Below are 12758 nucleotides of genomic sequence, written 5' to 3'. Positions count from 1 at the left end.
CCAGAAGTATCCTTAAGTATTTCTTAGTATGTGTCTAAGGGGTGACACATCACCAACTTTCTTTCCTGATGTGAGGGTAGTGGGTGAATGTGTGACGTGATGGAAATTGGATGCATGGAATGGTAAGTGATTTGCTTCTGTTGAAGAACTAAGAAAACAAACACAGGTTCGACTGCATGATGATTCAAAATTGCAATCCATTGTTATTCACACGCCTCATACCATCAAAGGAATATCGAGGTTGGTGGAATCACAAATCAGATAGGAAGTTGGCAATGTAGGTTCTACCAATCGCTAGTTGTAAATTAGGGTAGTACCTTAAAAAATATTGATATGGGAGAGACATTTGGTATTAGGGCAGCTATTGAATTGGTATTTGATGTAGTTATAGCTTACTCCCAAAAATCACCTAGTCGATTCTTAAGATTAGACTAGGTGATTTTAAGGAATAAGTTATAACTACATTAAATACCAATTCAGTAGTTGTCCTAATAACAAAGGTCTCTCCCAAATTCATATTTTTTTTAGATACCCAATTTCCACCCCAATCTACATCTAGCGATTGGTAGAACCCACCATGCCAACTTCCTATTTGATGTATGACGTTGCCAATGCCGATATTCCTCGGCATCAGTGTGAATAACAATGGATCACAATTCTGAATAATCATTCAGTCAAACTTGAACCTACTTTTTAGCTTTTCAGCAGAAGCGAATCCCTTACTGTCATATATGTTCAGTCATAGATTAACTTTCCTAATTACCAACTTAAATAGTGAATAACTATTAACTAATTAACTTAGCATGGTAAATTAATTTTAAAGAAAGCTTAATACATTTTTCCCCGTCCAAAACATCAACGACCTTCATAAACTTTCAAAAGTTTCAAATAATCACATATTCTTATCCAATTGCATTCACAACAGAATAATTAATATTTATCTAATTTATCTATTTCCCTTTTCAAAGATTACTCGTTATTTCATATAAAGAGGGATTAAACAAAATACCTATAGTTTGATGAACTATCTATTGTTGCTATTGAAGTGCCCACGTGGATGTCACGTCAATCACGAACACAATCAAGAAACCAAAAACGAAAATTAATAACAACCAAATAGCAACCAAGAGTAGATTGTCTCTAACGGTATCCACACGAACTAAGAAACGAATGGAACGGAAAAATAATTTATCGAATAAGAGACATGAAGAACTTTTCTTCTCTAAGAATGGGATAATAGAAATATGCAACACATGGGTGTATTTATAGTGTTTGATTCTTCTAACTCTTATTCCCATTAAGTTTAATTAATTAGACTTTCAATCCCATTGGTTTTTCTAATAAATAAACATTTATAAAAATAACTTACATCTAATAAGTATAATTAATAGATACAACTCCAATCCCATTAGAGCAATTCAATTAAGTTACGATATTAATTCAGAAATATAATCAAAATTACATTTCCAAACAATATTATTCTTTTATTTAAGTTAGAATAATAATTTAGAGATATAATCGAATTATACTGGACCTAATACGGAAAAGTAAAAGAAAATGCTAAATAGACAAAAAAGAAAATACAATTGAACAAGAATAAGAAGTTATTTGGAACTTTTGAATGTTCATAGATGTATTTGAACTAACAATGACAAATGAAAATACCCCATCTATTTGGTCCAAAAGTTCAATTGTCTCCCTGAACTTTCAAAAGTTTCAAATAATTCTTTATTCTTGTTCAATTGCATTCGTTAACCCCAAAACTTCAACTGCCTCGTGAACTTTCAAAAGTTCCTATTTGTCTGCTTATCGTTTTCTTTTTTACACGTGGCAGAACGTGTCTCCCAATTAAACAAATTCTATGGACAAATAAGGAGATATTGAATGCAATTGAACAAGAATATGTGGTTGTTATTTGATACTTTTGAAAGTTCAAGAGTAGTTAAAGTTTTGGTCCAAGTATAGGAGCTACAAATGTATTAAGCCTTTGAAAAATTTAGGTTTATTACATACTACGCCCTCTGAATTTGTCCCAAAACGCCAACTGACCTCCTAAACTTTAAAAATGTTATATTGACCCCTATAAAACAACGAATAATTAACCCCTAATAAAGACGTGGCGGGGTAAGCAGAGATTTTGGAAAATTTAAAATGTACACATTTTAAGCAAGTTCACGATGCTAATAGATCACTTAAGAAACTTCAGGGGATTAATAGTTCATAAAGTCAACTGGTTATTTTAAGCAAGAAGGTAAATAGAACTTTTTCAAAAATAGAGGAGGCAGTTGACTTTTTGGACAAGTATAAAGGACTAAAGATATATTAAGTCAAGAATCTAAGTTTACTTCAACAATGGAAACAATATATAACAATAAATCTATATAATAATCTGTGTACTTAACAAGAAAAAAGTAATGAAAACAAATAGATGTATTTAAACTAAGGCTTAATACATCACCAATTTTTGAACTTGTCTATTAGCCCCTTAAACTTGATTATTTCGTATCACAAACTCTCTGAACTATTCCATAAAAGTAGATTAGCTTCCTGAACTTTAGTTGTTACAGAATAAGCAAGTTCAGGGAGCTAATCTACTTTTATGGACAAGTTTAGAGAGTTCGTGGTACACAATAATCAAGTTCAAGGAGCTGGTGAGACACTTAGAAAGTTTAGGGAGTCAATCTATTTTTACAGACAAGTTCAGGGAGCTGGTTTAAGCAAGTTCACGATGCTAATAGATCACTTTAAGAAACTTCACAAGGCTTAGGTACCTTTCAGAGAGTCAATTTGTCACTTTAAACAAGTTTAAGGGTAAATAGAACTTTTTCAAAATAGAGACGGCAGTTGACTTTTTTCGACAAGCATAAGAAGCTAAATTGTATTAAGTCAAGAATCTAAGTTTACTTCAGCAATGGAAACAATAAATCTATATAATAATCTGTGGACTCAAAAAGAAAAAAGTAATGAAAATAAATAGATGTATTGAAATTAACAAGGATAAATAATTTATTAGTCCCCATCTTTTTATCTAACACATTGTTTAGTCCTCTTATTTTGAAAAACACATTATAAGATCCCTTTAGTCTTCCTATCTATTTTTTTTTAGATTTTTAACCGTTATATTTGGCATAAACAAGCAGACAGAAAATAATTTAGTAATATTTTCATTTTGTATCGTACTATGGTTTTCCTGAAAGCTAAGAAATATTCGGTTAAAAATCTAAAAAAACTATACAAAATGACCAAATGGTTAATATTGACAAAAAAATATGGACATTTTTTCAAAATAGGCGGACTAAACAGTGTGTTAGGTAAATTGAGGAGAAGTAATAAATTATTTACCGTTTAAACGAACAATGACAAATAAAACCTGTACAGTAATTAATTAAGAGGCCAAAATAAATTAGTTGACCAAATTGACTAAATATAGATGAAACAGAGAGGGAATTTCGGATTTGTGTTTTTCTATATGTAATAATAATCTAAAATATGAGGTTTTTATTTCCAAAAAAACAATTAATTTCATCCATGTAATTAGAATTTCAATTTTGTAGTCTTAAAGCTTCTGTCTTTAATTTTGATTAAAAAAATGAAAAACTATACCTTCTTTAATTTAATTTGTTCATATTTTTTGTTCTTCTGTGTTTTGTAAATTCTGAATTTTTTTGTTATTTTTTGTGAATATATTTTGGATTTTTGTTTTTTTTTTCTTTTTCCTTGAAAGAAAAGGAAAAAGAAATGTGGAATTCAAAGACAAATGGTGGAGGAAAAAAAGCATCAGGAGGATTGGTAGCAGTAGCTATAGACAAAGATAAAGGAAGCCAAAATGCTTTGAGATGGGCACTTGATAATCTCATGTCCAGAGGCCAAACTGTTGTTTTAATTCATGTTGTTCAGAAAACATCTTACGGTATTTTATCGTTATTTTACGTCGTACAAAACAAAATCGAGACGTATAATAGAAGAAGAACGGGATGAAAGACCTTGGGTAATGGAAGAAGATTCAGATGAACTTTTCTATTATTAAGGATCTGTATTCGAGTCTTCTTCCTTTATCTAGAGTTTTTCATCCCGTTCTTCTTCTATTATATATATTATGATGTATAATAGAAGAACCGGATGAAAGACCCTGCATAAAGGAAGAAGACTCGGTCTCAGATGAAGATCTTTATCCAGAGTCTTTCATCCCTTTCTTCCTTTATCTAGAGTCTTTCATCCCGTTCTTCTATTATATATATTATGATGTATAATAGAAGAACGGGATGAAAGACCTGTACAAAGGAAGAAGACTCGTTTATCCAGGGTCTTCATCCTGTTATTCTTCTATTATGGATCATAATCTAAAAAATTCAAAAATTAAAGTTGGTGAAAGACACATGGATAAAGGAAGAAGACTCAGATGAACTTTTCTATTATTAAGTATCTTTATTCGAGTCTTCTTCCTTTATGATGTATAATAGAAGAAGAACGGGATGAAAAAGTCTGGATAAAGGAAGAAGACTTGAATGAAGATCTTTATCTGGAGTCTTTCATCACATTCTTCTTCTATTATACATAATCTAAAAGGTTCAAGAATTAAAGTTGCTTAAAACCGGATGAAAGACCTTGGATAAAGGAAGAAGACTCAGATGAAGATCCTTACCCAGGGTCTTTTATCCCGTTCTACTTCTATTATACAGTAAAACCTCTATATAGGAATACTCTATATAGGAATAACCTCTATTTTGTTATAAAAAAACTCGGTCCCAACTTGGTAAAAACCACTATTACCAAACTGTATTTAGTAATAACCTCTCAATTGTTATACAAATAGTACGGTCCCAAGTGTATTCCTATATAGAGGTTTGACTATACATCATAATCTAAAAAAGTTCAAGAACTAAAGTTATTTAGAACGGGATGAAAGACCATGGATAAAGGAAGAAGACTCAGATGAAGATCCTTATACAGGGTCTTTCTTTCCGTCCACTTTTTGCAACAAAAAAAAAAACAACTTTCAACTTTAATTCCTGAATTTTTTAGATTATGACGTATAATAGAAGAAGAACCGGATGGAAAACCTCAGATAAAGGAAGAAGACTCAGACTTTATCCAGGACCTTTCATCCCGTTCTTCTATTATATATCATAAAATCAAATATTATATTATTATTGAAAAGTAATTATGTTTCTTAATCCTCTAAAAATGCAGGAATTCATTATGGAAATGGTGATTTAAATGCGAAGCAGCAACTAGACAGAATGACGAAAGATCTATTCCTTACATTTCATTGCTATTGTACCCGCAAGGATGTAAGTTTATACATGAACATGCATGATTTATAGGGTTATAAATGAATTGAGACGCTCTCGACCGTGTTCAGGTCACGGTCGAGATGAGTTTGAATACGATTTTGAGGCTCGATTCGTAAATGAGCTGAACTTGAGCACTGAGGAACTTGGCTCGAGCACTAGCGAGCAGGCTCGGTTATAGGTTCGTGAACAAGCTCGGTTATAATGTTTATGAACAAGCTCGATTATAAAGCTCATGAACAAATTTTAGTTTTGTAGCTTTCAAAATCAAAACTACGTAGTTTTGTGTTAGTAATATTATTTATATCAATTAGATATAATTAGATATATTTGAATTTAGTAGTAAGTTCTGATCTAATTTTTTCACAGTCTTTGCTTGTCAGCTCGATTATGAACACAATTAATAAATTGTTCGAGAGCAAAGTTCATGAACAAAATTAACGAGTTGCTCGTGAGCAGCTAACTATATCTTTGAATTTTAGGATCTAATTTGTTCACGATCTTTGCTCATCAACTTAATTATGAACATAATTAATGAATTGTTCGCAAAGCAAAAGTTCATGAACAGAATTAACGATTTGTCTACGTGCAAAGTTAAAGAGTTGCTCGCGAGCAAAACTCGTGAACAAATAAATGAGCAGATATCTTCTGAACCGAGCTTGAACATAATTATGACTTCGAACCAAGCTCATTAGTTTTTTGTCGAGCCGAGCATGAACAGGCCAAAGCTCCACTAGGCTCGGCTTTTGATTACACTCATTGATATATGAATCCAGTTGCTTAATTATTTATATAGATAATGCTTAACTAAATTGATTCTTCTAAATAATTAAATTTCATATAAGGTACAATGCCTTGATATTGTGCTGGAGGATCAAGATATAACAAAAGGAATTACTGAATATGCTTCCTATGCTGCTGTTGAGACTTTGGTCCTAGGTGCTTCACGACACGGATTTATGAGGTTTGTTTGTCGGAAAATATTGTGCAGTAAAATATTTTTCTGATTTTCTGGTGTTTGGTTTTTTGGGGGGCATAGATTCTAATTATATGGATTCTAACTGCAATTTTTTGATAATTAACAAAATAAATGAAGCAGAAAATTCAAGCCAGACATACCGAGCACAGTGTCAAAGACGGCACCGGAATTCTGCAATGTATATGTGATCAACAAAGGAAAGATATCATCAATCCGGCAAGCTTCTCGACCAGTCCCGTATCCTTCTCCCTTGTTGGATCAAATGCAGGAAAAACCGAAGCTCTCGACAGAAAGTATTTCTTACGACGTCCGGTCCATGCACTGCAATAGTATGATGAGAGGTTCAGTGTTTTCTTTTCCTACATTTCTAGCAGTAATCATTTCGTACTAAAATCTTAAGCTGATAGTTAAAGGTCCACTTCATATTAATATCTGACAATAAAGAAAGAATAAAAATTGATGTCTTTTCTGCAACAGATAGGCCATCGGTCGATAGATGTGAAAGGCCATCTATCGATAGGCAATCCATCGATAGTAGGCAATCCGTCGATAGTAGGCAATTTGTCAAACCGCGCATGTCAATAGATGAACCCTTCAGGTAATTAATACCATGATTCAGCTTTGCTATAAATACAAAATATGTCAACTTTACAAAATATCGACATAATCTAGTACAAACTTCTGATGCAAATTAATGGAAACGAAACAGATCGCCGTTTGAAAGAGGAGGCCGAGGTTACAATGTGAAATCATTTGCAGACATGATGGACTCGGAAACAGACATTTCGTTTGTGAGCTCGAGCAGAACAAGCACAGACAGAGCATCTTCTGTGACTTTAGATCTAATGGATTCATGTTTGACATCGTCTCGCCTTTCTACGAGCTCAGAATCCAGCCTTGGATCGATACGCACTGGACCAAAGTTCAATGACTTCAGTTCTATACATGATCAATTCTCACCCTTCTCACATGATAGTGATCGAACTTCGTTTTCGGGTTCATCTGTGATATGTATGGTAAGGATTCTACGTTGCATCGAATTGACCGAGTCGTGTCTTAACCTCGAATCGAATTAATCAATTCTTTGATCTCACAGGATGACGTCGAATGTGAGATGAAGAGGCTAAGACTAGAGCTCAAGCAAACAATGGACTTGTATAGCAATGCTTGCAAAGAAGCTTTAACAGCAAAACAAAAGGTATCGCGTCGTTAATTGCTATATATATGTGCAAAAATGAATAAGGGGTAGTTGTTAACTCGAGATTCGACTCGTGAATCGAAATCCTCATTTTGTGAATCGTGATTTACGAATCGGACTTTGTTTAATAAGTTACTGGATATGAAGAGTTTGAGTTTCTGACTCTGTTTTCTTGCCTTGTTGTCCAGGCAATAACGATGGAATGAAACTGGTTTGAGTTTAACTTGAAAAATAACAATGGAACTAGAGGAGAGTGAGTTTAGTAATTAGTGTTGTTGAAGTTTCTGATAAACCGTGATGAAGATAATTTGCTTCTGATCTGTTGTTACACCACAACAAAGAAAAGTGTCGAAGACGTTTTCTGAATGGGATGAGACGGGACTTGCCTATTGATTTGAAATTGGAAAGTCATATATGTTAATGTGTTTTGATTTGTTAAGGATATGGAATCTACCACAGTAGTTATTACCACTATTTTTTTAGCATATTTCCTGAATCGGTGGAATCGGCCGACTCACCGATACAACGATTCACATCCGATTCTATTATAATTTTAATTTACCCTATAGGTCCAGCTCGAAATAGAGCTGAATTGAATTGTACTATTTGAATTGTGAATCCTAAGATTCTGTTATAATATAGATTCACCCTGTAGATTCAGCTCGAAATAAAGCTGAATCGAATCGAATTTGTAAGATTCGAATCGCGAATTGTAAGATTCTAATAACGATGGGTAATATGTATAGCAATGGTTTTTTTTTAACATGACTCACTTTTATAGGCACTGGAAATGCACCGGATGAGAGAGGAAGAAGAAAGAAGAATGGAGGAGGCGAAAGTTTCGGAAGAAGCTGCATTGTCGGCGATGACGAAAGAGAGAGCGAGGTGCCAGGCAGCGGTGGAAGCTGCAGAAGCAGCAAAGAAGTTAGCAGAACTAGAAGCACAAAAGAGACTTAACATAGAACTAAAAGCCTTAAAAGAACAAGAGGAAATGAAGAAAATGATGGATGCTCTAGCTCAACAAGATATTCGATATAGACGATACAACATCGAGGAGATTGAAGAGGCGACGCAACATTTTGCTGAGAAACATAAAATTGGCGAAGGAGGTTACGGGCCAGTTTACAAGTGTAGTCTTGATCATACAGCAGTTGCAGTCAAGGTGTTGCGGCCAGACGCTGCGCAAGGCAGGTCGCAGTTTCAGCGAGAGGTAATAACACAATCAAGTATTAATCCCATAGTTATTAATGGCAACACCATGGCACACAAGGCCCTAGGCCTAGCACCACAGTACCTCTCATGGCAGGCACTGTCACTCTGGCGCGCGCTAAGTGCGCTTTTGTGCGCCTAGACACGTTGATAAAAGGCGCGCCATGGCATGCCTACGTGGATAGATGGTTTTGTACGCCATGCGGTATGATTTGGTAACATTTGGCCCCTGTGGTATCTTAATTTTTGGCATTTGATCTTGTGGTATGATGTGGTAACATTTGCCCCTGTGATATCCTAATTTGTGACATTTGGCCCGTGTGGCCCCTGTCAGATTCGTTATGTCTCCATCTACCGAGGGCCAAATACCACAAATTACGATACAACAGGGGCCAAAAGTTACCAAATCATATCACAGGGTGAAATGCTATAAATTAGGATACTACAAGGGTCAAATGTTACCGAATCATACCGCATGTGCCAAATGCCAACATTTTGGATATTACAGGGGCCAAATAAAAAAAAAAACGTTGTAACTGCACCTTGTGTCGCTTTGGCGCTAGCTAGCACTTTGCCTTGTGCAACATGCTCCAAGGCTCCAAGACCCCTAGCGCCTTAGTGCGCCATGTGCCTTTAATAACGATGATTAATCCAACGATTTTTGTTATCGAATAATTTGAATGTGATTGAGTTTTTTAATGTTAAAATGCAGGTAGAAGTACTTAGCTTAATAAGGCATCCCAACATGGTACTCCTCCTAGGAGCATGTCCGGAGTACGGTGTTTTAGTGTATGAATACATGGCGAAAGGAAGCTTAGATGATCGGCTATTCAGAAGAGGTAACACCCCAACTCTTCCATGGCAAATCAGGTTCCGTATTGCTGCACAAATCGCAACAGGTTTGCTCTTTCTTCATCAAACCAAGCCCGAACCACTAGTTCACCGTGACTTGAAGCCGGGGAACATATTGTTAGACCACAACTACAACTGTAAGATCGGTGACGTTGGGTTGGCCAGACTTGTTCCAGCAGTAGCAGAAAATGTGACGCAGTATCACATGACATCAACAGCTGGAACATTCTGCTATATTGATCCGGAGTACCAACAAACCGGAATGTTAGGCGTTAAATCCGACCTATATTCCCTAGGAATCATGCTTCTACAACTAATAACAGCAAAGCCACCAATGGGTTTGACTCACATGGTTGAACAAGCGATTGAGATGGGGCGATTTGGAGAGATTCTTGACCAAACGGTGCGCGATTGGCCAATGGAGGAGACATTGAGCTTTATAAATATGTCATTGAAATGTGCTGAACTGAGACGAAAAGACAGGCCCGATCTTGGGAAGGTAGTGTTACCAGAGCTTGATAGATTGAGAAAATACGCAGAAGAGAATATGAACCAGATGTTTACACTGGCCAGTGCAGGCCGCTCTCCCCGCGTCAGCCACTTGTCTAGAACACATGTTAGTAAATTAGTTAATCAACTAACAATTAATTAATGACACCTAAAACCTATGTTGCACGGAAACAGAAATGGAAACTGAAACTGTAATAGAAATGGACACGGAATGTGGACACGCTATTAAAGAAGAGTTTCCGTGCAACATAACCTATAACAAGTATCGATACTTACTTATTTCAGGCTTTTACTTGCAGGATGTGATGCATGATCTTTCGGGTGGACATTCCGATGCAGGCTCAGAGAGCTGTTCAACCCCATCTTCATAAACAGCAACGAACTAAATCTAGTAAAAATTATTGATATATGTTGTATATATTAACGTATTGAGAAATTAACGAAACTTGTACGCATTTTAGTTAGTGTACTGCTTGCATTTCCACCGAGTAGCATATAACAAACAAAGGGATTTACGAGAGAGCTTACAAAGTAACTGATGTTTCATAAAATTATATAAAATAAGCATCCCTACTGTAACTAAATAATACTTTCAATCTTCAGATTGTACAGTCACCTATCTATGAGGGGAATTCTTTCCAAGCTATGTTGCACGGAAACTCTTCTTCATTCGCGTTTCCACATTTTGTTTCCGTTTCCATTACCGTTTCCTAGCTATATTTTGTTAGAAATAAATAATGCTTCCTAGTGTCCATTTCCATTTCCGTTTCAGATTCAGTTTCCGTTTCTGTGCAACATAGTTTCCAAAGGGATGAAAATCCTTGGCAGAAATCATTTTACTAGGGAACTTTAATTCCCTCGCAGATCAAATTCCCTGCCGATGTCATCTTCAATATGTGTTTTGCCAATATATATGAACTTAAAAAAGAATGCTTAACATATATATAAAGATTATTTACTATCTATGTTGCACGGAAAACGGATACAGAAACTGACACCAGGAAACGTAATTTCTAAAAACATAGGAAACAGAAACGTGGAGGAAAGATGTAAATATTAAAAATATAGGGACATATTTATAAATATTAAAAATATAATAATATATTTAAAAGTAATTTTCTTCAACAATACCAACATGCAGACCACCGACCCCATTTTCCGATTCCACCCACCCGATTAAAATCCAATATTTAATTGAGAAGTTAGAGTTTAAATAAGATTCAAGATTTCAGAATAACTAGAAGTAGAAGATGAAATCAGAAACTGTGAAGAACAAGAACGAAGAACAAGATGAAGAAAGTCCAGTTCAATCTAGATTCAAGAGATAAGAATTATAGACGAAAAGAATATAGGCAACATAGTTATTAAAGACGCGCCTGAGGCGCGCCTCGGCTAAGGCTCCAGCCTTAGCGCCTCTGGAGCACAAAGGCGGGCGCGGTCAGTCAGGCGCGCGCCTTAGTGCGCCTTGATGCGCCTTAAGCGAGGCGCAAGGCGCGCGCCTTGGCGCGCCTCAGCTACCTTAGGGTATTTTAGGGTTGAGGGTATTTAGGGTTTTGAGGGTATTTTAGGGTTTTTTAAGTTCAGAAAATAAAAGAAAAGCATGGATAGACAAGGATCCACAGTTTTTACTCCACATATCGCAACAGTTAACTCATGCCTTAGTAGTTAACTAGAACTTAACTCATGCATTTTATGGTTTTATTGTTGTTATTTGACTATTTGTGATTATTTATGACTAGTATTATGAATTTATGATATTTTTTTTTGTGTGCATCTCAGGTCGCTCGGGCGCACGCCTTAAGCTGCGCCTTACGCCAAGGCTCCAGGACCCCTTGCGCCTTAGTGCACCTTGCGCCTTTAATAACTATGATAGGCAAGTTCTTTAAATCCAAGGATACAAGGAAGGAGAGTAAAATAGGAAGTTTCAATTTTCCTAACCTTAGACGGAATAGGAATTGCAAAATAAAAAGTTTGAATTTCCACAATTTTAGTGGAAATCGGCACACGAAACCGTTTAAAGTGTTTCATAGTTTAGTATCAGTTTTCCGAAGTTTCTGTGTATCATAGTTAAAACATTATTATAAAAAAGTTTAAGGGTTCAGCAGTATTCAGTCACTCATTCTTTTTTTCTTCGGTGGAAATCAAGTTAGAAAAATTGTTCAGATATATGGAACAGAGAGCACAGAAGCTTTACCAGCTCTGAAAATCATACATAATTCCATTTTTCTTCTCTAAATAGCTCCCAAAGCATGAACCTATGCATTCATTTCTAACTCCCTTAGAACATTTAGCAAACACCTTGTAGGCATGAATGGCAATAACATAAGCTCTAGATTCAGCTAATATCGATCCAAGTAAGTATTATATAAACTTGTATCACTAAATTCAGAAAAATAAACAAAAATTTCAGACAAGCACAGTTCCGATTCAAATAATTTCTTGCAATTATAAATTAAGAAAAAAGGAAATTACCTTTCGTTCTCGGGATGAACGACGAGATACAGGAGGGAGGAGAGTTAGAAGAACAGCGAAAACGACACCAACGGCAGGAAGGCGAGCTCCGGCGCCTTCAGGTGGTGATTCCGGTTAGAAGAAATGGAAGACAGTTGGCGGCGGGGGAGTAGAATTGACTGGGCGTACTTCAATCCATCTGGAATTCAACGTTGTCTGACTTTTTTTCCCAATAATTTGACCCGAAATTTCAATGGCAAACTGCCTT

The 12758-nt window shown here is 35.6% G+C and overlaps 1 protein-coding gene and 1 long non-coding RNA gene across 3 annotated transcripts; one reads left to right on the top strand and one right to left on the bottom strand.

Moving 5' to 3' along the window:
* Positions 1 to 792: 792 nt before the first annotated feature.
* On the bottom strand, positions 793 to 12750 carry LOC136220114 (uncharacterized). The gene is made up of 5 exons (XR_010684397.1): positions 12512 to 12750; positions 10316 to 10402; positions 9879 to 10134; positions 4718 to 6591; positions 793 to 4685 (listed from the first exon to the last, which is right to left on the bottom strand). It is a non-coding gene; the product is annotated as an uncharacterized lncRNA (long non-coding RNA).
* On the top strand, positions 3796 to 11949 carry LOC136220100 (U-box domain-containing protein 52-like). 2 transcript variants are annotated; one of them, XM_066007808.1, is made up of 11 exons: positions 3796 to 3910; positions 5191 to 5291; positions 6137 to 6255; positions 6391 to 6611; positions 6748 to 6868; positions 6980 to 7286; positions 7367 to 7468; positions 8250 to 8678; positions 9390 to 10145; positions 10339 to 10430; positions 11819 to 11949. In XM_066007808.1, exons 1-10 carry the CDS (start codon positions 3856 to 3858, stop codon positions 10408 to 10410), a joined length of 2283 nt encoding a protein of 760 aa, XP_065863880.1. In that variant the 5' UTR covers positions 3796 to 3855; the 3' UTR covers positions 10411 to 10430; positions 11819 to 11949. The 2 variants fall into 2 exon arrangements, with proteins under 2 accessions (XP_065863880.1, XP_065863871.1); XM_066007799.1 differs by lacking the exon at positions 11819 to 11949 and having other exon boundaries at positions 10339 to 10523.
* Positions 12751 to 12758: the final 8 nt, after the last annotated feature.

This window comes from Euphorbia lathyris, chromosome 1 (genome assembly GCF_963576675.1).
Source record: "Euphorbia lathyris chromosome 1, ddEupLath1.1, whole genome shotgun sequence".
NCBI lineage: Eukaryota > Viridiplantae > Streptophyta > Magnoliopsida > Malpighiales > Euphorbiaceae > Euphorbia > Euphorbia lathyris.
Note: the sequence above shows the minus strand (reverse complement) of the source record. Positions and strands in the feature narration are given on the sequence as shown.

Excerpts from the sequence above, each read along its gene's own strand:
- LOC136220100 (XM_066007808.1), top strand. The coding sequence starts at position 3,856 with ATGTCCAGAGGCCAAACTGTTGTTTTAATTCATGTTGTTCAGAAAACA. Across the intron at positions 3,911-5,190 it reads TGTTCAGAAAACATCTTACG|GAATTCATTATGGAAATGGT; the intron begins GTATTTTATCGT and ends CTAAAAATGCAG. Across the intron at positions 7,287-7,366 it reads GTTCATCTGTGATATGTATG|GATGACGTCGAATGTGAGAT; the intron begins GTAAGGATTCTA and ends TTGATCTCACAG.